The sequence below is a fragment of the Tursiops truncatus genome, chromosome 19, assembly GCF_011762595.2.
Source record: "Tursiops truncatus isolate mTurTru1 chromosome 19, mTurTru1.mat.Y, whole genome shotgun sequence".
NCBI lineage: Eukaryota > Metazoa > Chordata > Mammalia > Artiodactyla > Delphinidae > Tursiops > Tursiops truncatus.
In genome coordinates this window covers 4,500,804-4,525,309 of record NC_047052.1, presented here as the reverse complement: position 1 = coordinate 4,525,309, position 24,506 = coordinate 4,500,804, and the positions used below count along the sequence as shown (strand labels likewise).

General features: G+C 47.5%; 1 protein-coding gene across 8 annotated transcripts in view; it reads left to right on the top strand.

The window, feature by feature from the left end:
- ATP2C2 (ATPase secretory pathway Ca2+ transporting 2) overlaps nucleotides 1-24,506 on the top strand; it is a 90,291-nt gene that overhangs the window by 30,457 nt on the left and 35,328 nt on the right. For 4 of the 8 annotated variants that reach the window (XR_012328137.1, XM_033844284.2, XM_033844283.2 and 1 more), the window contains exons 2-6: nucleotides 14,111-14,221; nucleotides 15,602-15,718; nucleotides 22,681-22,770; nucleotides 24,034-24,069; nucleotides 24,174-24,235. Coding sequence is in view for 7 of the 8 variants with exons in the window: in XM_033844284.2 (XP_033700175.1) it covers nucleotides 14,111-14,221; nucleotides 15,602-15,718; nucleotides 22,681-22,770; nucleotides 24,034-24,069; nucleotides 24,174-24,235 (416 nt within the window). In the remaining variant the exon portion in view is untranslated. Of the gene's footprint in view, nucleotides 1-14,110; nucleotides 14,222-15,601; nucleotides 15,719-22,680; nucleotides 22,771-24,033; nucleotides 24,070-24,173; nucleotides 24,236-24,506 lie in introns of those variants that run through there. The other 4 variants (XM_033844286.2, XM_033844285.2, XM_073796406.1 and 1 more) reach the window with 3 other exon arrangements.

Below are 24,506 nucleotides of genomic sequence, written 5' to 3'. Positions count from 1 at the left end.
TGGGTCATTTTATGTTATGTGAATTTCAACTTAGTGAAAAAGAACTTTGTAAAAAAAAAAAAAGGGGGGGGGGGCTTCCCTGGTGGCGCAGTGGTTGAGAGTCCGCCTGCCGATGCAGGGGACACGGGTTCGTGCCCCGGTCCGGGAAGATCCCACATGCTGCGGAGCGGCTGGGCCCGTGAGCCATGGCCGCTGAGCCTGCGCGTCCGGGGCCTGTGCTCCACAACGGGAGGGGCCACAACAGTGAGAGGCCCCGCGTACCGTAAAAAAAAAAAAAAAAAAAAGACACAAAGGAGAAAGGAGGGGTGGTGCCCCCCAAATCAGGCTGGACAGGAAGGGAGAATGAGGGGTGCCCCAGAGGGTGCCTGACCTGAGTCAAGATGGGCCAGTCTTTACAGAAGGAAAACGCTGCGATTCAAACCCGGCAGAATCCACAAAGCACATGTCCTTAAGGCGTAGAGGGGGCCACACGAGAGCACCCACGTGCCCGTGGGAACAGGGACCACATTCCAGTCCCATCTGAGGCTCTGGTTTCTGAGATTGGCAGCCCTGCAGTAAGGCAGGGTGCGCCCCTGCGGATGCCCTGTCCTAGCAGCCTGGGAACACAGGAGGGACCTGGGACCCCGGCTGAAGTGGGTTGGGAAGTGGATGGGCGTTAACAAAGCAGAGACAGCAAGTGTAGACGGCTTCTTCCCAAGCTCGATCGTGGGGAAGGAGAGGAGTGAGTGTGTGGTCTCCAGCGTGAAGCCCAGAACGGAGGTTAGGGGTACGGGGAAAACCACACGGAAATGCGGCAGAGGGATTGGAGACCCGCAGGGGTGGGGCGGAGGTCTGAGACCTGATGCAGTTGGGGCCCAGGAGCGAGTTGGGGACACAGGTCAAGGTTTTAGAGGGAGTTCAAGTCTAAGTGGCTTTTTATTTTTTAAAGAAGGAATATTTTCTTTTTTTAATTTAATTTACTTATTTATTTTTGGCTGCGTTTTGTCTTCATTGCTGCACGCGGGCTTTCTCTAGTTGCAGCGAGCGGGGGCTACTCTTTGTTGCGGTGCACGGGCTTCTCATTGCGGTGGTTTCTCGTTGCAGAGCACGGGCTGTAGGCGCGCGGGCTTCAGTAGTTGTAGCTCGCGGGCTCTAGATCGCAGGCTCAGTAGTTGTGGTGCACGGGCTTAGTTGCTCCGCGGCATGTGGGATCTTCCCAGACCAGGGCTCAAACCCATGTCCCCTGCATTGGCAGGCAGATTCTTAACCACTGCACCACCAGGGAAGTCCCCAAGTGGCTTTTAAATTTTTTTTTGAAAGATAAAATTTATTGAGGTGACATTCACATAACATAAAATTCCCCACGTTAAAGTGACCAATTCAGTGGCACCGAGTGCATCCCTAATGTCATGTGACCCCTGCTTCTAGTGGAACCCCCAGTGGAGGGCTCCAAACATTTTGGTCACCCCTAAAAGAAAGGTCACACCCAGAGCAGCCGCTCTCCAGTCATCCCCCTGCCGCCGGCACCTGGCAGCCATGCATCTACTTTCTGTCTCCGTGGATTTACCTGTTCTGATCATCCCCTAAAAACAGAATCACGTGATATGTGGCTTTTGTGTTCGGCTTCCTTCACTCAACGTGAAATTTTCGAGGTTCATCCGTGTTGGAGGATTGTCGTCATTCCCTAGGGCTCCTGAGACAAAGCACTCTAAATTATGGTGGCTTCAAACAACAGAAATTTATTCTCTCACGGTTCTGGAGGCCAGACGTCCCAGATGACGGTGTTGGCAGGGCCTGGCTGTCTCTAATGGCTGTAGTGGAGAACCTGTGCCATGCCTTTCTCTTAGCTTCCGGTCCTGCTGGCGATCCCTGATGTCCTGGGCTTGCAGAGGCATCGCTCCTTGCTCTGTCTTCACATCGTCTTCTGGCCATGTGGGTCTGTCCCTGTGTCCAGAGCACTCCTTATGAGAACATCAGGCATATTCGATTAGGGCCCACGCTAGTGACGTCATTCTCACTTGGTTACCTCTGTAAAGACCCTATTTCTAAATGAGGTCGCATTCTGACGTTCTGGGGGTTATAACTTGAAGGTAGCTTCTTTTTCATTCCAGATTTTTTTTTTTAAGATTTGTTTATTATTTATTTATTTATTTTATTATTTTTGGCTGCGTCGATCTTAGTTGCGGCACGCAGGATCTTCGTTGAGCCACGTGGGATCTTGTGTTGCGGTGTGCAGGCTCTGCGTTGTGGTGTGTGGGCTTCTCTGTAGTTGCGCCATGCGGGTTTTCTCTCTCTAGTTGTGGCGCGCAGGCTCCAGGGTGCATGGGCTCTGTAGCTGTGGCGTGTGGGCTCCAGAACACGTGGGCTCTGTAGTTTGCGGCAACAGCTCTCTGGTTGAGGTGCGAGAGCTCAGTAGTTGCGGCACACGGGCTTAGGTACCCCGAGGCGTGTGGGATCTTAGTTCCTGGACCAGGGATCGAACCCGCGTCCCCTGCATTGTAAGGCCGATTCTTTACCACTGGACCACCAAGGAAGTCCCTCCTTCCAGATTTATTGAGATATAATTGGCATACAGCACTAAGCTTAAGGTGTGCAGCAGAATGATTTGACCTACACACTTCGTGAAGTGATTATCACAGTAAGTTTAGCGAACATCCATCTCATATTTTTTCCTTGTGATGAGAACTCTTAGGACTTACCCTCTTAACAACTTTTGTACATAACATACGGCACTGTTAGTTATATTTATCATTTTGTACATTATATGCCTAGTACTTATTTATCTTATAACTAGAAATTTGAACCTTTTGACCACCTTCATCCAATTCACCCTCCCCACCTCTGGTAACCATAAATCTGATGTCTTTTTCTATGAGATCAAATGTTGTTTTTTGAAGTTTAATTGACCTATGACACTATGTTAGTTCCTGGTATACAACATAGTGATTCAGCATTTCTGTATATTTCAAAATGATCACCAGGATGTCTAGTGACAATCTGTCACCATACGAAGATATTACTTAATAACTGCATGTGTCCCTCTCACACTGTCGATTTCATACCTGTGACACGTTTATTTTGCAGTTTGTAAAATTTGTACGTCTTAATCTCCCTCACCTATTTCTCTCCTCCCACCACCCCTCTTCCCTCTGACAACCACTTGTTTGTTTTCAGCGTCTGTAACTCTGTTTCTGTTTTGTGATGTTTGTTCATTTGTTTTTTAGAGTCCACATATAAGTGATATCCTACAGTATTTGTCTTTCTCTGTCTGACTTACGTCACTGAGCGTGATACTCTCTAGGTCCATCCATGCTGTTGCAAATGGCAAGGTTTCTTTCTTTTTTATGGTTGAGTAATATTCCATCGTGTGTGTGTGAGTTTACATATATATATATATATACACACACACACATATATATACACTGCATCTTCTTTATCTCTTCATCTATTACTGGGCACTTAGGTTGCTTCCATATCAAGGTATCTTTTTTGAAAAGACACAGTTCGACCCAGAGCATAGCATCCATCAGCACTTCATTCCTTTTTGAGGCTGAATAATATTCCATTGTGTGGAGAGAGCACATCTCGTTCATCCCTCATCTGTTGACGGGCCTTTGAGCTGCTGTGAATTGTGCTGCTGTGAACGTCCACGAACGTGTAGTTATTTGAGTCCCTGTTTTCTGTTCTCTTGTTCACATACCTGGGAGTGTGTCAATGACTTTCACTCAGAGAACACAGTTGGAGGCCAGGTACCCTCCCACTTTGGGCTCAGACTCTGTCCCCACAGTCATGGTCACAGTACACAGCTGGAATGTGGACCCTCCCCCTCTAGGCGGCCTTTCCTGGCCCCTCCCCTTACACACCCAAGCCTCTTTCAGCCACTTGGCTGGTTCCCAGGGACATGCGCTCGGACAAACTGGGAGTTCCTGAGAAATGGTGGGAACTCCTGCTAATCGTGACCCACAGAGGCAGAGGGAGTGGATTCCTTTGATCCTTTTTTTTTTTTCTTGTGGATTTTGTGTGTGTGTGGTAGAATGTACATAACATTCACCATCGTAACTGTTTTTAAGTGCACGGTCCAGTGGCATTAAGTACATTCGCGTGGTCCTCCAATCATCACTACCGTCCGTCTCCAGAACTTTTTCAACTTCTCCCACTGAAACTCTGTCCCCATTAAACACTAACTCCCGGGACTTCCCTGGCGGTCCAGTGGTGAGGACTTGGCGCTTTCACCGCCGTGGCCCAGATTCAGTCCCTGGTCAGGGAACTGAGATCCCGCAAGCTGAGCGACGTGGCCAAAAACAAAACAAAACAAACAAACAAAAAACCCACTAATTCCTCCCCAGCTGCTGGTAACCACCATTCTACCTCCTGTCTCTATGAATTTCTCTATGGTGGGTACCACACATAAGTAATATCGTTACAGTATTTGTCCTTTTGTAACTGACGTATTTCACTTAGCATAATGTCCTCCAGCTTCATCCATGATGTGGTAGGTGTCAGAATTCCCTTCCTTTTTCAGGTTGAATAATATTCCATTGTGTGGTTAGACCACACTTTGCTTACCCATTTATCTCTTGATGGATTTTTTTTTCCTGAAACATTTATATTAACATATTTCCATACAAATAACCCAAAGAAAGTTTCGTATTAGTTTTTTTGTTTTTTTTTAAATTTTATTTCATTTAACTTTTTATACAGCAGGTTCTTATTAGTCATCCATTTTAGACATATCAGTGTATATATACATGTCAATCCCAATCGCCCAATTCATCCCACCACCACCACCACCCGCCCGCCGCTTCCCCCCTTGGTGTCCATTCCTTTGTTCTCTAGATCTGTGTCTCAATTTCTGCCCTACAAACCGGTTCATCTGTACCATTTTTCTAGATTTCACATACATGCATTAATATACGATATTTGTTTTTCTCTTTCTGACTTACTTCACTCTGTATGACAGTCTCTAGATCCATCCACGTCTCAACAAATGACCCAATTTCGTTCCTTTTTATAGCTGAGTAATATTCCATTGTATATATGTACCACAACTTCTTTATCCATTTGTCTGTCGATGGGCATTTAGGTTGTTTCCATGACCTGGCTATTGTAAATAGTGCTGCAATGAACATTGGGGTGCATGTGTCTTTTTGAATTACGGTTTTCTTTGGGTATATGCCCAGTAGTGGGATTGCTGGATCATATGGTGATTCTATTTTTAGTTTTTTAAGGAACCTCCATACTGTTCTCCATAGTGGCTGTATCAATTTACATTCCCACCAGCAGTGCAAGAGGGTTCCCTTTTCTCCACACCCTCTCCAGCATTTGTTGTTTGTAGACTTTCTTTTTTTTTTTTTTTTTTTTTTTTTTTTTGCGGTGCGCAGGCCTCTCACTGCTGTGGCCTCTCCCATTGCGGAGCACAGGCTCCGGATGTGCAGGCTCAGCGGCCATGGCTTACGGGCCCAGCCGCTCCATGGCATGTGGGATCTTCCCGGACCGGGGCACGAACCCGTGTCCCCTGCATCAGCAGGCAGACTCTCAACCACTGCGCCACCAGGGAAGCCCTGTTTGTAGATTTTCTGATGATGCCCATTCTAACTGGTGTGAGGTGATACCTCATTGTAGTTTTGATTTGCATTTCTCTAATAATTAGTGATGTTGAGCAGCTTTTCATGTGCCTCTTGGCCATTTGTGTGTCTTCTTTGGAGAAATGTCTATTTAGGTCTTCTGCCTATTTTTGGATTGCATTGTTGGTTTCTTTAATATTGAGCTGCATGAGCTGTTTATATATATCGGAGATTAATCCTTTGTCCGTTGATTCGTTTGCAAATATTTTCTCCCATTCTGAGGGTTGTCTTTTCGTCTTGTTTATGGTTTCCTTTGCTGTACAAAAGCTTTGAAGTTTCATTAGGTCCCAGTTGTTTATTTTTGTTTTTATTTCCATGTCTCTACGAGGTGGATCAAAAAAGATCTTGCTGTGATTTATGTCAAAGAGTGTTCTTCCTATGTTTTCCTCTAAGAGTTTTATAGTGTCCAGTCTTACATTTAGGTCTCTAATCCATTTTGAGGTTTTTTTGTTTGTTTGTTTTTGCGGTATGTGGGCCTCTCACTGTTGTGGCCTCTGCCGTTGCGGAGCATAGGCTCCAGATGCGAAGGCTCAGCAGCCATGGCTCACGGGCCCAGCTGCTCCGCGGCATGTGGGATCTTCCCGGACCGGGGCACGAACCCATGTCCCCTGCATCGGCAGGCGGACTCTCAACCACTGCGCCACCAGAGAAGCCCCATTTTGAGTTTATTTTTGTGTACAGTGTTAGGGAGTGTTCTAATTTCATTCTTTCACGTGTAGCTGTCCAGTTTTCCCAGCACCACTTATTGAAGAGACTGTCTTTTCTCCATTGTATATCCCTGCCTCCTTTGTCATAGATTAGTTGACCATAGGTGCGTGGGTTTATCTCTGGGTTTTCTATCTTGTTCCATTGATCTATGTTTCTGTTTTTGTGCCAGTACCATATTGTCTGGATTACTGTAGCTCTGTAGTATAGTCTGAAGTCAGGGAGTCTGATTCCTCCAGCTCCGTTTTTTTCCCTTAAGACTGCTTTGGCTATTCGGGGCCTTTTGTGCCTCCATACAAATTTTAAGATTTTTTGTTCTAGTTCTGTAAAAAATGCCATTAGTAATTTGATAGGGATTGCATTGAATCTGCAGATTGCTTTGGGTAGTATAGTCGTTTTCACAATATTGATTCTTCCAATCCAAGAACATGGTATATCTCTCCATCTGTTGGTATCATCTTTAATTTCTTTCATCAGTGTCTTATAGTTTTCTGCATACAGGTCTTTTGTCTCCCTAGGTAGGTTTATTCCTACGTATTTTATTCTTTTCGTTGCAGTGGTACATGGGAGTGTTTCCTTAATTTTTCTTTGAGATTTTTCATCATCAGTGTACAGGAATGCAAGAGATTTCTGTGCATTAATTTTGTATCCTGCTATTTTACCAAATTCACTGATTAGCTCTAGTAGTTTTCTGGTAGCATCTTTAGGATTCTCTATGTATAGTATCATGTCATCTGCAAAGAGTGACAGTTTTACTTCTTCTTTTCCAATTTGTATTCCTTTTATTTCTTTTTCTTCTCTGATTGCCGTGGCTAGGACTTCCAAAACAATGTTGAATAATAGTGGTGAGAGTGGACATCCTTGTCGTGTTCCTGATCTTAGAGGAAATGGTTTCAGGTTTTCACCATTGAGAGTAATGTTTGCTGTGGGTTTGTCGTATATGGCCTTTATTATGTTGAGATAGGTTCCCTCTATGCCCACTTTCTGGAGAGTTTTTATCATATATGGGTGTTGAATTTTGTCAAAAGCTTTTTCTGCATCTATTGAGATGATCATATGGTTTTTCTTCTTCAGTTTGTTAGTATGTTTTATCACATTGATTGATTTGCATATATTGAAGAATCCTTGCATCTCTGGGATAAACCCCACTTGATCATGGTGTATGATCCTTTTAATGTGTTGTTGGGTTCTGTTTGCTAGTGTTTTGTTGAGGATTTTGGCATCTATATTCATCAGTGATATTGGTCTGCAATTTTCTGTTTTTGTAGTATCTTTGTCTGGTTTTGGTATCAGGGTGATGGTGGCCTCATAGAATGAGTTTGGGAGTGCTCCTTCCTCCGCAATTTTTTGGAAGAGTTTGAGAAGGAAAGGTGTTCGCTCTTCTCTAAATGTTTGATAGAATTCGCCTGTGAAGCCATCTGGTCCTGGGCTTTTGTTTGTTGGAAGATTTTTTTTTTTTTTTTTTTTGTGGTACGTGGGCCTCTCACTGTTGTGGCCTCTCCCGCTGCGGAGCACAGGCTCCGGATGCGCAGGCCTGGTGGCCATGGCTCACGGGCCCAGCCACTCCGCGGCATGTGGGATCCTCCCGGACCGGGGCACGAACCCGTGTCCCCTGCATCGGCAGGCGGACTCTCAACCACTGCGCCACCAGGGAAGCCCCTGTTGGAAGATTTTTAATCACCGTTTCAATTTCATTACTTGTGATGGTCTGTTCATATTTTCTATTTCTTCCTGGTTCAGTCTTGGAAGGTTATACCTTTCTAAGAAATTTGTCCATTTCTTCCAGGTTGTGCATTTTATTGGCATAGAGTTGCTTGCAGTAGTCTCTTAGGATGCTTTGTATTTTTGCGGTGTCTTTTGTAACTCCTCCTTTTTCATTTCTAATTTTATTGATTTGAGTCCTCTCCCTCTTTTTCTTGATGAGTCTGGCTAATGGTTTATCAATTTTGTTTATCTTCTCAAAGAATCAGCTTTTAATTTCATTGATCTGTGCTATTGTTTTCTTTGTTTCTATTTCATTTATTTCTGCTCTGATTTTATGATTTCTTTCCTTCTAGTAACTTTGAGTTTTGTTTGTTCTTCTTTCTCTAGTTCCTTTAGGTGTAAGGTTAGATTGTTTATTTGAGATGTTTGTTATTTCTTGAGGTAGGATTGTATAGCTATAAACTTCCCGCTTAGAACTGCTTTTGCTGCCTCCCATAGGTTTTGGATCGTCGTGTTTTCATTGTCATTTGTCTCTAGGTATTTTCTGATTTCCTCTTTGATTTCTTCAGTGATCTCTTGGTTATTTAGTAACGTATTGTTTAGCCTCCATGTGTTTGTGTTTTTTACACTTTTTTCCCTGTGATTCATTTCTAATCTCATAACGTTGTGGTCAGAAAAGATGCTTGATATGATTTCAGTTTTCTTAAATTTACTGAGGCTTGATTTGTGACCCAAGGTGTGACCTATCCTGGAGAATGTTTCATGCGCAATTGAGAAGAAAGTGTACTCTGCTGTTTTGGGATGGAATGTCCTATAAATATGAATTAAATCTATCTGGTCTGTTGTGTCATTTAAAGCTTGTGTTTCCTTATTTATTTTCATTTTGGATGATCTGTCCATTGGTGTAAGTGAGGTGTTAAAGTCCCCCACTATTATTGTGTTACTCTCGATTTCCTCTTTTATAGCTGTTAGCAGCTGCCTTATATATTGAGGTGCTCCTGTGTTGAGTGCATATATATATTTATAATTGTTATACCTTCTTCCTGGATTGATCCCTTGATCATTATGTAGTGTCCTTGGTTGTCTCTTGTAACAGTCTTTATTTTAAAGTCTATTTTATCTTATATGAGTATTGCTACTCCAGCTTTCTTTTGATTTCCATTTGCATGGAATATCTTTTTCCATCCCCTCACTTTCAGTCTGTATGTGTCCCTAGGTCTGAAGTGGATCTCTTGTAGACAGCATATAGATGGGTCTTGTTTTTGTATCCATTCAGCAAGCCTGTGTCTTTTGGTTGGAGCATTTAATCCATTCACATTTAAGGTAGTTATCGATATGTAGGTTCCTATTACCATTTTCTTAATTGTTTTGGGGTTGTTTTTGTAGGTCCTTTTCTTCTCTTGTGTTTCGCACTTAGAGACGTTCCTTTAGCGTTTGTTGTAGAGCTGGTTTGGTGGTGCTGAATTCTCTTAACTTTTGCTTGTCTGTAAAGCTTTTGATTTCTCCATTGAATCTGAATGAGATCCTTGCCGGGTAGACTAATCTTGGTTGTAGGTTCTTCCCTTTCATCACTTTAAGTATATCATGCCACTCCCTTCTGGATTGTAGAGTTTCTGCTGAGAAATCAGCTGTTAACCTTATGGGAGTTCCTTTGTATGTTATTTGTCGTTCTTCCCTTGCTGCTTTCAGTAATTTTTCTTTGTCTTTAATTTTTGCCAGTTTGATTACTATGTGTCTCAGCGTGTTTCTCCTTGGGTTTTTCCTGTGTGGGACTCACTGTGCTTCCTGGACTTGGGTGGCTATTTCCTTTTCCATGTTAGGGAAGTTTTCGACTATAATCTCTTCAAATATTTTCTCAGGTCCTTTCTCTCTCTCTTCTCCTTCTCCCTATAATGCGAATGTTGTTGTATTGACTGTTGTCCCAGAGGTCTCTTAGGCTGTCTTCATTTCTTTTCATTCTTTTTTCTTTATTCTGTTCTGCAGCAGTGAATTCCACCATTCTGTCTTCCAGGTGACTTATCCATTCTTCCACCTCAGGTATTCTGCTATTGATTTCTTCTAGTGTAGTTTTCATTTCAGTTATCGTATTGTTCATCTCTGTTTGTTCTTTAATTCTTCTAGGTCTTTGTTAAACATCTCTTGCATCTCCTCGATCTTTGCCTCCATTCTTTTTCTGAGGTCCTGGTTCATCTTCACTATCATTATTCTGAATTCTTTTTCTGGAATGTTGCCTATCTCCACTTCATTTAGTTGTTTTTCTGGGGTTTTATCTTGTTCCTTCATCTGGTACATAGCCCTCTGCCTTTTCATCTTGTCTTTCTGTGAATGTGGTTTTTGTTCCACAGGCTGCAGGGTTGTAGTTCTTCTTGCTTCTGCTGTCTGCCCTCTGGTGAATGAGGCTATCTAAGAGGCTTGTGTAAGTTTCCTGATCTCTTTTCTTAAAAAAATTGAAATGTAGAGAAATTATTTGAGCCTAGCATCAAATGCAAATCAAAGGAGATTTTTAAAAAATAGAATTCACAATTTTTCTGCCTGTACTTTCAGTGTTGGTTAAAAACACACAGATTCAGGACCTCCCTGGTGGCGCAGTGGTTAAGAATCCGCCTGCCACTGTGGGGGACATGGATTCAAGCCCTGGTCCGGGAAGATCCCACATGCCACAGAGCAACTAAGCCCGTGCAGCACAACTACTGAGCCTGCACTCTAGAGCCCATGAGCCACAGCTACTGAGCCCACGTGCCACAACTACTGAGCCTGCGCACACCACAACTACTGAAGCCCATGCTCTGCAACAAGGGAAGCCACCTCAACGAGAAGCCCACGCACCGCAACGAAGAGTAGCCCCCGCTCTCTGCAACTAGACAGAGCCCGCACACAACAAGGAAGACCCAACCCAGCCAAATATAAAATAAATTTTAAAAAATAAATAAAAGCACACAGATTCAAAAAAATGAATAAAAATTTAAAAATAAAATAAAACCACACAGATTTAAATATTTATGTATCTTCCAGAGCCACTTGTAGAAGCCTCGGCCTCTGAGAGAACATCAGGGAATATCATCTTCAAAGAGACAAAGTCCCAGAGAGAAGCTCCTCCAGTGCTGGGGTCACCACACCTCCTAAATCCCTCTGGTTCTTTAGGCTGCTGGTCGCTTGTGAAATATTTACTGAATGCACCTGCCACGTGCAAGTCACAATTACAGAGTTGGGTTTTCTTAAATCTTCAAAACTACCTGGGACAGATTATCATCCCTGGTTACGGGGCTGGTCAGTGACAGAGGGGGATTTGAACCCAGGTCTGTGTGATTCCAACCTCTGTGCCCCTTCTGTCGCTCTGGGCGTCTTCCTGCTCTTGAGTTGTCTGAACGTGGCTGAGCCACCCGAGTGATGTCACCGTCATTGTCATTCCAACCAAGTGTCGGAGGCCTGGTCCCTGAGACAGGTACCAGGCCAGCATTTACTCGGAGTTCATGGTGAGTCTGGACTGTGTCAAGCCCTGTACAGGCACACACTTGCTTGATTCCAAAAAAGCAGGACGAGGTAGCTAGCCATCATCATCCCCATTTTGCAGATGAGGAAATTATGATCAGAGAGGTCAACACTTGCCCGAGGTGACATGCTGGCCAGTGGAGCTGGACCGTCTCCTGGGCAGTGCTGACAATGAGGGTAAAATGAGGCTTGTGGCCGAGAGTGCGTATCCAGTCGTCCACACCGTGGCGCTAAGTGCACGTGCACTTGGATTGGTGTCCTGAGCTCTGACTGACAGATGCTCGCGGAGCAGCCCCTGGGTAGCAGGCCCTGGTCTTGCCTTCTGGAGGGGCTGCGTCATGAGCAGATGGCGGCATCCGAGTGATAATCACTTGCTGGTCGTGTTGCAAATGAAAGTTGTGTAAGTGCCGTCAAGGAGACCTCCAGGGTGCCGAGAGGGTAGAGCAGGGTAACTCAGCTGGTCTGGGAAGACATCAGGACAGGACCCCCACCTATTTCTTTCTTCAAAAAAATTTTTTATTTAATATTTATTTATTATTTACTAAATATTTATTATTTTAAATGTTTATTTATTTGGCTGTGCTGGGTCTTAGTTGCGGCACACAGGATCTTCCTTGCCGTGTGCGGGATCTTTTAGTTGCGGTATGTGAACTCTTAGTTGCAGCACGCGGGATCTAGTTCCCTGACCGGGGATCGAACCCGGGCCCCCTGCATTGGGAGCGTGGAGTCTTAACCACTGGACCGCCAGGGAAGTCCCTCATCATCTATTTCTAAAGCAGGTCTTCTCGCCCTCAGCTGGATGGACGTTTCTTTTCCAGGTCATTCCTTGTAGGATGCTTGGCAGCACAAGTGGCCTCTACCCACCAGATGCCAGTAGCACCCTGACCCCCATTATGACAACCAAACATGTCTCCAGACAGTGGCAGAGTCCCCCAGGAGGCAAAACTGCCCTTGGTTGAGAACCCTGGATTTAAAGTTTGGTTTGGCAGTCGGGAAAGTGTACCATCTTCTGCAGGGGCACCGGAGCAGTCCACTCCTGGGGACACAGGACTCCTCCAGTGGGCAGTGGATTTTTTAGCTAGTATGCTGCTGCCCAACCCGAGGCCAGGAGAGCATGGAGGGTGGATGTGAGGCGGGGTCTGCTGCAGCCATATTGGAGACGGTTGGGTACTGCCCTGTAACTGGAGTCTATCCAGATGTTTCCAGCATGGGGTGTGTGTGTGTGTGTGTGTGTGTGTGTGTGTGTGTGAGAGAGAGAGAGAGAGAGAGAGAGAGACAGACAGACAGACAGACAGACAGAAAGAGACAGAGAGCAGAAGGGAGAGGAGGGGGCAAGATTTATACCTTCAGGGTTGCTTGAGATGCTGCATAAAAAGTGAGTTGAGTGTGGTCATGCCAGACAGAAATGGTCAGCTGGAGAACACCAGGCAGGCAGGTCCTGTAACCCCAGGACTGTGTCCATCTGCAGTGTGATCAGGGATTGAGCACTTGATTTGGTACCACTGAACCAGGTCTTGAGAGCAGAAAAAACATCCTGTCTCGGCTGTGATGTGCGTTTCTCTGGGAAGTGGATCTTGCACAGTGAAGAAAGTAAGCTTGACTTAAGCAGAGAGAGTCTGTCGAGTGATATGTGTAATAATCATTGGTTGCTTCCTGGTCACTGGCACGGTGAGAAGCACCCCCCGGAAGTGGGTGTGGTTAGCAGTGCATTTCTAAGCAAACAAGGCGTTTGGGAGATGGGGGTGGGGGGGCGGGGAATGGCAAGAAGTAACAGAGGAATTTACCGTCTCTGTTCCAGCTGAAGGAAGAGGTTAGCCAATGCCACTCCCCTTCCTCCTTCCCAGTGCCAGACTACCTGGTGGAAAAGATGATTATCATGTTCTAGGGGTAAGAATACTAGGAATAATTTTGCAAAAATACTCAGCGTTTTCCTAATTATGAGGTCTCCTCTGTGTTCCCGTGTCCTCCCACACCCTTCAGGTGTTTCAGGTGGCTTCTTCCCAGACCTGCTAGACACCCATACCTTGGCCGGGTTCCCCCCTCTTCTTAGGTTATTGCAGACATCTCCTAGAACAGGCTGTGATATCACCAGTCACCATCAGGGGGCACTCTCTGTAGTATGGGGCAAACTTCACAGAATCCCAGACGTTCAAGGTCCAGGGTTCTAAGCCTGTGCATTGTTGCCTTGTTCTGTCAGCTTTGTGAGTTCCGGTGCTTGCATCTGTAATAGCCAACAACTGGAAACAATCCATCAGCAGTAGAACAGATAAAGAAATTGTGCTATAGTCTTTTGGCGGTATATTATGCAGCCATGAAAATTAGCGAACCATCACTACACACATCATGCATGAATCTCACTAATAACCTTGAGTCAAAAGCACATATATTGCATGTTACCATTTACACAGAGTTCAAACCCCAGCAAAACAAATCTCCTGGGGGCTGGTAATGTCTGTTTCTTGATTTGGAGGCTGGTTATATGGGTCAGTTGGTGAAAGTTCGAGCTGTACAGTTAAGATCTGCACACTTTCTCTTTGTATATTATACTTTAAAAAGACATATCAGTACAAAACCTGTGTGCCTAATAGCAATCCTGCTTTTTTTCACAGATTGACGGACACAATGAGTTGAAAGCCATCGAGAAAGAGAAGACAGTGGTCGCTCTGCCCGCCAAGGAAGCAAGCAAATGCCACAGAGAGGATCTGGCCAAAGCATTTTATGTAAGAATTGAATTTGTATCTGATGCCAGGTGCGGTAGGGTTTTTAGATTAAGGAGAAAGCAGTACAAAGTCCTGAAAGTGGCTTTAGAATTCTGTGCTGTAGTACCTTTTTATCATCACTGCTAGAAAATACTATCGCCGTTGAGCCATTCTGATTTCCACCAGGAGTGGCATCCACGTTAATGGCAGTGGCGCTAATCGTCAAGGCCCTTCCTAGCAGCCAGGATCCTCCCAGCTCTCTGTGTACCTGTTGATGGGAGACAGAGGATGTCTCAGGGGACCCACACGGTTCCACAGCAGCACAGCCAGAGTTGAGTCCAGGTGTTTTGACATCAAAGCTCAAACTCTTCACCATGTGCTGTGCACACCCTTCATCTTTTTTAATCCATGGTGTTTCCAGTGACCGAAAACAAATCTCACCAGTTTCTCCAGCGAATTTGAATTCCTGGCCAGTACAAGACAAAACCCAAATCAAAAAACCACTTCCATTCCATGAGGCTCCCCTCTGAGGCTGAAGGACTTTGCTTGCTTTATGTTTTTAATTATATTTACTTAGATAACTGAGCATACATGGGGTGTGTGTGTGTGTCCGTCCTCACCGCATTTTGCTTATCCATTCATGCATTTGTGGACACTGGGTTGCTTCCACCTCTGGCTGTTGTATGTTATGCTGCTATGAACATGGGTGGACAAATATCTCTCTGAGATGGCCTTCCAGTTCTCTGGGTATACACACCCAGAAATGGAATTGCTGGATTATATGGTGGTTCTGTTTTTAATTTTTTTTTTTTTTTTTTTTTTTTCGGTACGCGGGCCTCTCACTGCTGTGGCCTCTCCCGTCGCGGAGCACAGGCTCCGGACGCGCAGGCTCAGCGCCCATGGCTCACGGGCCCAGCCGCTCCGCGGCATGTGGGATCTTCCCGGACCGGGGCACGGACCCGCGTCCCCTGCATCGGCAGGCGGACTCTCAACCACTGCGCCACCAGGGAAGCCGTACTTGAAATTTTTTGAGGTACTTCCATAACGTTTCCTACGGCAGCGGCACCATTTTACATTCCCAGGCCCATGCATTTTTCTAAAGATGAAACGTAAGCGTTCCTGCATCTCCAGGTGTCCATACTACAGTTGCTCCTTGAAATGTAGGCCCAAGGCTGTCTTTTCTGCAGTATCTGGAGGGCAGAGTGCGGCCTAACTGACAAAGAATTGGACTCTGGGTTTCCTCCTGTCTCTGCCCCTCTTTGCTCGGTGTCTTTGAACCGGTGCCCCCTCCTCTGTGGACAGCCCATTTTCCTTGATCATCATGGAAGCAGCTGCCTTCCAGAGTGGGTATCCTGTGACCTGGGCTTCTTAATCCTTACTGGTCCATCCTTCTCCCTCCAGGTGGATTTACAGAACGGACTGTCAGAGTTCTCGGTGACACAGCGCAGGCTGGTCCATGGCTGGAATGAGTTTGTCGCTGATAACACAGAACCCGTGTGGAAGAAATATCTCGATCAGGTAGGACTGTAGGTGTCATTCCGTGAATGAACTCGTGCATGCCTGGGGGGTAGGGGTGGGGGACGGACATTCATTGTTTAAGTATGGATTGAGGGTGTCCGTGGACAAGTCCCAGGGTGTGGGGCAACTGTACTACAAAGTTAAACAAGGCTCTCCCCATTCAGGCTGCTCTTAGCCGGCAGGAGGGATCACTAACTACCCCAGCAGCCCTGGCCATGAATAGTAGTTGTTCCGTTCAGGGAGGGTTTACCATGTACCAGGCACACACTGACTGAGTCCGCAAGCATCAACTCACTTAATCATCTTCCTAATCCCCACTTCGAGATGAGAAGGGTGAAGTACAGAGCAGTTGAACTATTTCCCGAGGCTGTGTAGGGTTGCCAGATTTAGCCAATAAAGCTACAGGATGCCCTGTTAACATTTGAATTTCACATACATAAAAAAACTGTTCTTTTTTTTTTATCTATGTCCCAAATGTTGCATGGGACCTACTTATACTTAAAAAAAAAAAAAAAAGTTCCTTGTTTATCTGAAATTCACATTTAACCGGGTGACCTGTAGTTTATCTGGCAACCAGGGCCCAGAGTCACGCAGTAGTTAGTGGCACTGCTGGGAAGTGAAGCCAGACATCTGGTTCCAGAGCCCCGGCCCCCTTAGCCTCTGCCATTGGTGCTGAATGCGTGGGGCATGAGTCAAACGCCTGGAAGCCATTGGGAAGGGGGAAAAAATGGAAATAGACACGGCTGCAAATTCCCGTCTAGAAATCAGCCCCCCACCCCCCCAGTACCAGCTCTGAAAGCTCCAGTTAACAGGCAGAACTTCCCATGAAGCCATGGGAACGTGAAGCCATGCAGATTGCCTCAGTGTCCCTTCTGGCCTTTTGCACCCTCTCCCAGCCCCAACACCTCCCTCTTAGCCTAACTCAGGGCTGCCCCGCTTCAGCTGCCTTCCCCTGGCTCACATTTAGGGCTCTCTCGATTGGTCAGTTCAGGAACCAATCACAGCCCTCCTTGCAGCATCCCCACCTTCCTTTCTCCTCCAGTCCCCACCCCGCTCATTGGTCGGTTCTCAGTGCCCTAGGGATGTCATTCATGGATGCATTTTGGCCCCAAAATAGGCTTCTAGGTATGCAGGTGGTTCTGGGCAACCCAGAAACTTCCTGGAATCCCAGTGTTGGGAAGAGGCAGCAGAGGCTCCTGGAAGGTGAAGTTCAGTGAAGGGGGCAGACATGCAGGCTGTGAGGGACATTCTCCCTTCTGGAGTGGGGCCTTGGTCAGTTCTGCCCTGGCCGCCCCTTCCACTAGGACCTGCTCACCTGGCCTCTACCTCACGCCAAGGGCTGTCCTCCAGCCAGGGCCTTTCCGGGAATGCAATCTCTTCAGTTTCTAAGAGCAGGAAACGTGCTTCTTCTTCTTAACCTCATCAGTTCAGGAATCCATCTCAGGGAATCCTCGCGGGATTGGAAGGAAGCTCCCGATGGCCATGTTTACCCGCCCTGGATGGGCACAGGAAGTCCACGTGCTCTCACTTATTAATTCTTTTTGTTCATTGAGCATCTGCTACATGCCAGAGGCTGTGACTCTCCTGTCTGTCACCTGCAGTGACAGGGAACTCAACCACTTCACGAGGCAGCCCTGCTTCTCCGTCTCAGGAGACTCACCATCAGGAATTCTACCTTAGCGTGACCCGAGATCCCTGTCCTGGAGTCATGAAGCAAAGGCAGAGGAGAGTCAGCCGGGTTCAGATCCCACTTCAGCCTTGGGACTGTTACTCCTCCTTGAGCCTCAATTGTCCCCATCTAGAAAATAGGCCTAATAAGTACCTCCTGTTCTGAGTTTTACAAAAGAAGAGGCTGAGCCCGTATTAAGTGCCCAGTAAAGCTTGCCCCAAGTCCCAGTGTCTGCCAGTTAGCCCTGGTTTGATTCGAGCGTAGCTGTTAAGAGCACAGGTGTTGGAGTTGCCTGATCTAATTCAACCCTTGGCAATTCAGTTTCTTTCAGAGCCCCAGGTTGGTCATTTATCAGGCAGGACTGCTTAACAGTACCTGTGTCTTGGGGCTGGGAGGAGCCTACGAAATGATGCAGGGAAAGCGCTGAGCACAGGGCGTGGCCTGGAGGAGGTGCTCAGGAAATGCTGGTTGTTGCGGTTGTTACTGTTCATGGTAATGAACGTCTCCCGTGTACCACCATTTCACCGCACAGTAAGGTTTCAACAGACCGCTTTCTGCCTGTCCCCCTTTACTTGTGGGCTTAGAAGGGGCCCCAAGAGCCAGAAGAGTCTGATTATCTGTGGCCAGGGCAGCCCTAGTGGCACGTGGTGGGATCTTCCCATTGGATCTGACACTTGTGTGCCGTGTCTCACGGTGACTCACCTGTCTTGCGTGGGAGAGGGCAGGTGCTTGGGATGGTCTCCTGGAGGGGAAGGAGGGAGGGAGGCTGATGGTACCAGTGTCAGTCTGGAGGGTTGCTCAGGTCCAGCCTCACGGGGAGGGGGTGAGATTATGGGCTTGGGATTAGAGTTCAGGGTGAGGCCAGCACCTGGTCCCAGCTCTCAGAGCATCCTGGCCGGGACTGTGGACCCATGAGCTAGCCCTGAGCCCATGGCTGGAGGGGTCCCTTGTGCAGAAACAGGCACCCTGCTCTCTGAGTCTTCACTGGGTACAGCCTGCAGGGAGGGAGGGAGCTGCCAGCCAGGGCCGGCAGAGGTGAGGGCAGGGATCCAGGCGGCGGCACAGCAGTGACCTGGCCAGGAGGACGCGCCGCCGGGGCAGTGCAGACCCACTGCTGATCTGCACCGTGCTGGGTGACCGGGGTCAGGAGCTCCAACCCCACCAAGCCTCCAATTCCCCCACCTAACGATGGGCGTTGGCTGTTTGTTCATTCATTCTAGATAAGCGCCTTTTGCGCTCCTGGCCAGGTCGAGGCACTGTGCACAGAGCAGTGGCCTAAACCGAGTTTCTGGTTTCAGGGAAACAGACACTCGGTGAGTGATACAGCACCCAGTGGGCGTGGCCTGAGGAGAGGAGTCAAGACAGGAGTGAGGACGTGCCAGTGGGGAGCCGGGTGGTCAGCAGAGGCATCTGACTGGCGTCTGGAGGGGGCGATGTCTGAGCAGAGACCCAGTGAAGTGAGGAGAGGAGCCGTGGTAGGGTCTGGATGAAGGATGCTGCAGGAGGGGGACGTGCAAAGGCCCTGAGGAGAGGCCTGGTGCATGTGGGGTAACCCGGCCTCGGAAGGTGGCCTGGAGAATGCAGGTGCATGACAGGTGTTCAGGGCGTATTTGTGCCCCCTCCCCCCTCACTTCTGTCCAACCGGGTGGGAAGTCTATGATGGGCTCGGGGCTGAAATAAAATCTTATTCTTAACTCCACTGAACTGAGGGGTTCTCCTTCCCTGTGCAAGGTTGAATAGCATCCCCTCAAAATTCACATCTATCTGGAACCTCAGTCTTATTTGGAAATAAGGTCTCTGCAGATGTGATTAGTGAGGATGAGGTCATACTGGGTTAGGGTGGGCCCCTATCCAGTGACTGGTGTCCTTAGAAGAGACTCAGACACACACAGAGGGGAGAAGGCCCTGTGACAGCAGAGGTGGAGTGATGTGTCTACAAGCCAAGGAGTGCCGGCAATGCCAGGAACTGGAATAGTCAGGAAAGGTTCCTCCCCTAGGAGACCCCGGGGCCTCCGGAGAGAGCACGGCCCTGCCGACACCTTGATTCTGGACTTCCGGCCTCCAGAACTGTGAGAGAATAAGTGTCTTGTTTTAAGCCCCCCAGGTTGTCATTTATCACCACATCCCCAGGACACCAATATACTGTTAGCCGGCTTGCCCTTGTATCTGGCCCTTCATCCTCCCTGGATTTCCAAGGAAAGGGTGTGTCCCTCTCTGGGGTGGTGGTGTTTGGCCGTGGCTGTGAGCTCTGCTGGGCAGCTGTGAGTCTAGCCCAAGGACTCTCGGCAGCCCCTTCCCTCTGCAAACTGCCCCCAATCCCCTTACCCCCATCTCCGGTGCTTCCAGGTGCTCTCAGGACCAAAACTGGAACTTCTCTGACCAAAACCTTTTATTAGGGAAAATTTCAAAAAGATACATTAGGAGGGAGGATAAGATAATAAACCCCATGTATCCAGCATCTAGTTTCACTAATTGTCAACCCGTTTTGCCCCATTTTTTATCCCCCTTTTTCCTCTGCAGCATTTTAAAGCAAATTCTAGATACTGAATCATTTTACCATCTATACTTTGATGTGTATCTCTGCCCTGGAGGACATTGTTCTTTCTCTCTCTCTCTCTCTCTCTCTTTTATTTTTTATTTATTTATTTATTTTTGGCCGCCCTGTGCAGCACGCAGGATCCTAGCTCCCCAACCGGGGATCGAACCCGTGCCCCCTGCAATGGAAGCTCAGAGTCCCAACCACTGGACCACCAGGGAAGACTGTCTTTTTTTGTTGTTTTTCTTTTAAACCATAACAACAATACTGTTATCCCACTAAGAGCATGAGAGTTTCATTCACATCATCCAGTGCCTGGTTCAGAGCTGGTTTTCCCCACATGCCTCAAAGGCACCTCTTCACAGTTGATTTGTTAGTGCCCTTTAAATCGAATCCCTTTTCCTAATCTGTGGACTCATGCCCATGGAATGGCTTATAAGATCCGTAAAATGGATGGATAGTTTATTTACATGTTGAAGACATCGCTCTTGGGAAGAAGCCTGTAGCTAATTGAATAAGGTCCATCTCAGGAACTTTGATGCAGGTTTCAAGTTTTTGTGGGAAGCTCTTTCGCGGGTCTCCCGGGGTTGACTCCCACCCGTGTGTCTCAGACCGGAGCACCGGGGCTCCCAGGCAAGCTGGCTTTGAGGTGTGGTTCTCTCTGAAGGTGTGGTGACCCCCCCCTACCCCAGCCCAGCCCAGCCCTGGCAAGGATCGATGGGAAAGCTTCCCTGAGGGCCAGCTATTGGATCAAGAGCCCTGATAAGAGGGACCGTTTTCTGGAGCTCAGGCAGCCACGATTCCTCCCTTTGACCAGTGTTTATCCAGTGCCTTTTGGAATCAGTCTTGGTCCTTCTGGCTCCCGTGTACTGAGCATCTACTGTGTGCCACCCACTGGGCAGGTCACTCTATCCTCCTTATGCCCTTTAGTCGTCCCATCAGCCGAGAGAGGCTGGAGAAGTCAGAGGCTCGCTCGAAGTCTGTCAATGAGCTCATGGTGGAGACAGCTGGAATTCTATCAGATTCCTGAGCTCTCGCCTGCCTCCCCATGTGCTCAGATCCCCTTCTAGGTCCTGGAGGGATTGGGGACCCCAGGATGGGCATGGCCTGTATGCTTAGGAAGATTACATTCTAGCAGAGAATAGAGACAAATAATTTGATACAGTCGCAGAAAAATTGTAGCTAAGAAGGTGAAATACATTCGAGTTGCCCAGTCTTGAGGATTCACAATAGATGCGGTGGCTAACACCGGGTGACCCGTGAGCTGACCGCAAAGTGCCCTGTCCCTCATTCAGAGGAGTTAAAGCACAGCAGTTCTGGGGTGAGAGGCATTAAATCCCTTCATGTACCACACTCGCGTGATGCTGATGTGCTTCTTTCTGTCAGCAGTACGAATCACACATCTGATCACATTTCCCTTTTTGCCTTTGCTGCTGGGAAGCTCAGAGCCAAAGGTACAGCCCCAATTTAAACAACCATGATTTGCTTATTGATATTTTGACTCCCACCCCGATCCTGATCTTTGGTCTACTCTCTCCGATCCTGTCTTTATATGTTTGTGTTTATGCTTCCTTTCACTTGTCTGTAACCATTGAAATGTATGTGTGAAATGAGACAGATACAGTAGTCCCCCCTTACCTGTGGAGGGTACATGCCAAGACCCCAAAGGATGGCTGAAACAGTTGATAGTACCAAACCCTATATATACTATGTTTTTTCCTGTACATACATATCTATGATACAGTTTAATTAATAAATTAGGCACAGCAAGAGATTAACAGCAGTAATAATAAAATAGAGCCATTATAACAATATACTGTAATCAAAGCCGTGTGAATTAATCTCTCTCTCTCTCAAAATATCTCATTGTCCTGTACTCACCTTTCTTTTCCTTGTGATGATGTGAGACGGTACAATGCCTACATGAAGAGCTGAAGTGACGGGAGTGACGCAGGCATTGTGACATAGAAGGAGGCTTATCTGCTTCATGTCATCCTGGATCATTGAGCCACGAGGGTGTCAGTGGTTGGATGCCAGGAGCAGGGGATGTGTTTGGTTGGGGATCCCAGGCAGGATGGAATGGGGTAGCACAGACTTCATTATGCTACACAGAATGGCACAGAATTTTAAACTTATGAATTATGTATTTCTGGAATTTTCCATGTAATAGCTTTGCACCACAGTTGACCGCAGGTCACTGAGACTGTGGAAAGCAAAACCACTGATAAGAGAAGACCACTGTACATAAAATCATAAAGTAAAAATCCTTTGGGAAGTTTCTGGAACACGTTTTCTCAGGAGGGACATCTCTGGAGCTCCCAGAGGCAGTTACAAGAGTGAGTCGTTGTGATTGGGACACACAGGATTGCAGCCCTGGTGTGGTGAGAGGGGACCCCTTGGCCATGCTGGGCCAGGGCTGGCATCCCACCAGAGGGGAAGATTCTGACCCGGAGCGTCGTGGAGATGTGGCAAAGCAAGACCAAGAACTCAAAGACAGGGCCGGGGCTGGCGTCTTGACAGGGACAGTGTCAGGATGACCCCAGGAAGTCGATGTCAGTGAAACTGCAGTGGTGGGTCTTCAGGTGGTGGAGAACCATCGGGTGGCGGTGCTCCTCGTCTCCCAGCCCGCGCATCACTGTAGGGTTGGCCTGGAAGCGGGCTGTGAGTGAAGAGCTCACGCTGCTACACGGGAGAAAGCCCAGTCTCTGATCTCTGTGAGCCCAGAAAAGATCCCCCTGCCCTGTGTTCATTTTTCAGTTTAAGAACCCCCTGATCCTACTGCTTCTGGCCTCTGCCTTGGTGAGCGTCCTCACGAAGGAGTACGAGGATGCCATCAGCATCGCCATGGTGAGTGCACCCCGTGGGGGGCAGTGCCCCATCCCAGACCCGGCTGCCAAGGGGCTTGCTGAGTCTGTGCTTGTCTTTGTTATGCAAGGAAAAAAGAGTTTGGCTGTAGATTTTTTTAGAAAAAGAAAACACAACAGAAAGAAAGGACAGGAAATCCACATCCTTCTCTACCCCCAAATAGGGCGTCCTGGTTCCCTGGCCGTCGCTCTCTTGGCGGTTACGCTGGTGGCTTCTGGTTCTTTGCCGTCAGGAACAATGTTGTAATGCACTCCTCCCCTGTGACCCGTGGGTGGAATTGCCGGATCCTGGCTGTGTGCGCAGTACAAAGAATAATTGCTCGGGGACTTCCCCGGCGGTCCACTGGTTAAGACTCTGTGCTTCCGCCTCAGGGGACGTGGGTTCGATCCCTGGTCAGGGAACTAAGATCCCACATCCTGTGTGGTGCGTCCAAAAAAACAAAAACAAAACAAAACAAGAATCATTGTTCGTAATCATCATACAGAGAGAACCGTTGGGCACCTTTAAAAAAAATGGTTTTTTTTAATTTTAAAAATCAGCCATTTTAAAGTGAATAATTCAGGGACATTTACTCCATTCACAATGTTGTGCCACCACCACCTCTGTCTAGTTCCAAAATGTTTTCCTCACCCTAAAAGAGATCCCGTACCCATTACACAGATGCTCTCCTCCCCCGCCCCCCCCCCACAACCAGCCCCTTGAAACCACCATCGCTTTCTGTCCCCACGGATTTACCTGTTCTGGGTAGTTCCTATAAATGGACTCATACAGTACGTGACCTTCTAAATGTGGCTCTGAACATATTCTGATGACTTTTGTTCCTGCCTCCTTCCATCTGTCAAGTGCCGTCGTTTAAAATACAAAAACAGACTTCTTCCGTGCAGTGGAATGCGACGCTTCTGTACGAAAGCCTGAGGCTAGGTCCGCATCTTCTGATGTGGACTGATGTTTATTAGCTGCTGTTGAGATATAAACGATTACCTCTGTACTAGCTGATCCTGTGTTGTACGTGTATCTATGCTGAAAAATCTAGAAGGATCACCCCCAGATGTGAACCTCTAGGTGGCAGAATTGGAGGTGCTTTTCTGGCTCGTCTGTTTTCTAAATTTCTGCACAGTGTTCTTATTTTGCAAGAAAAAAGGAAATAATATTTTGCAGGACGATGCCCCCTCCTTGCCTCCCCTGGGCTCGTTCGCCTGCTCGTTGGGCAGCTGGGTGTTAACGTCCCTCCCGTTTGCCCCCTAGGCCGTGCTAATGGTGGTCACCGTCGCCTTCATCCAGGTGTGTAATGTGTGTCCTGAAGTCCTGGGCGGGGTCACCCGGGCTGATGGGAGCTCCGTGGAAGCCTCCCTCTTAAACACCACGTTTCACATGCTTCCTACCAGGAGTACAGGTCAGAGAAATCTCTGGAAGAGCTGACCAAGCTGGTGCCTCCCGAATGTAACTGGTAAGTCAGAGACCCGCCCTGGGACTTTTTGGTTCCTCAGAGGAGCCAGTGGGCTGGTGAGTTTGACAAAAAGCTTGGCAATATTAATATCCTTTGTAATGTGATATGGGAGAAGCATGTCTCACTGGGGGTTGGGAAACCTGGTCTCTCTGCCCCGCCGGCCGATTGCTACATGTCTTTGGGTGTGTCGTTCAACCTCTCTGGGCCTCCGCTGTCACTGGTGTCTAATCAGGGCGCCCGGCCTGGGGGCCACGGGTGACGGGAGTGGCTT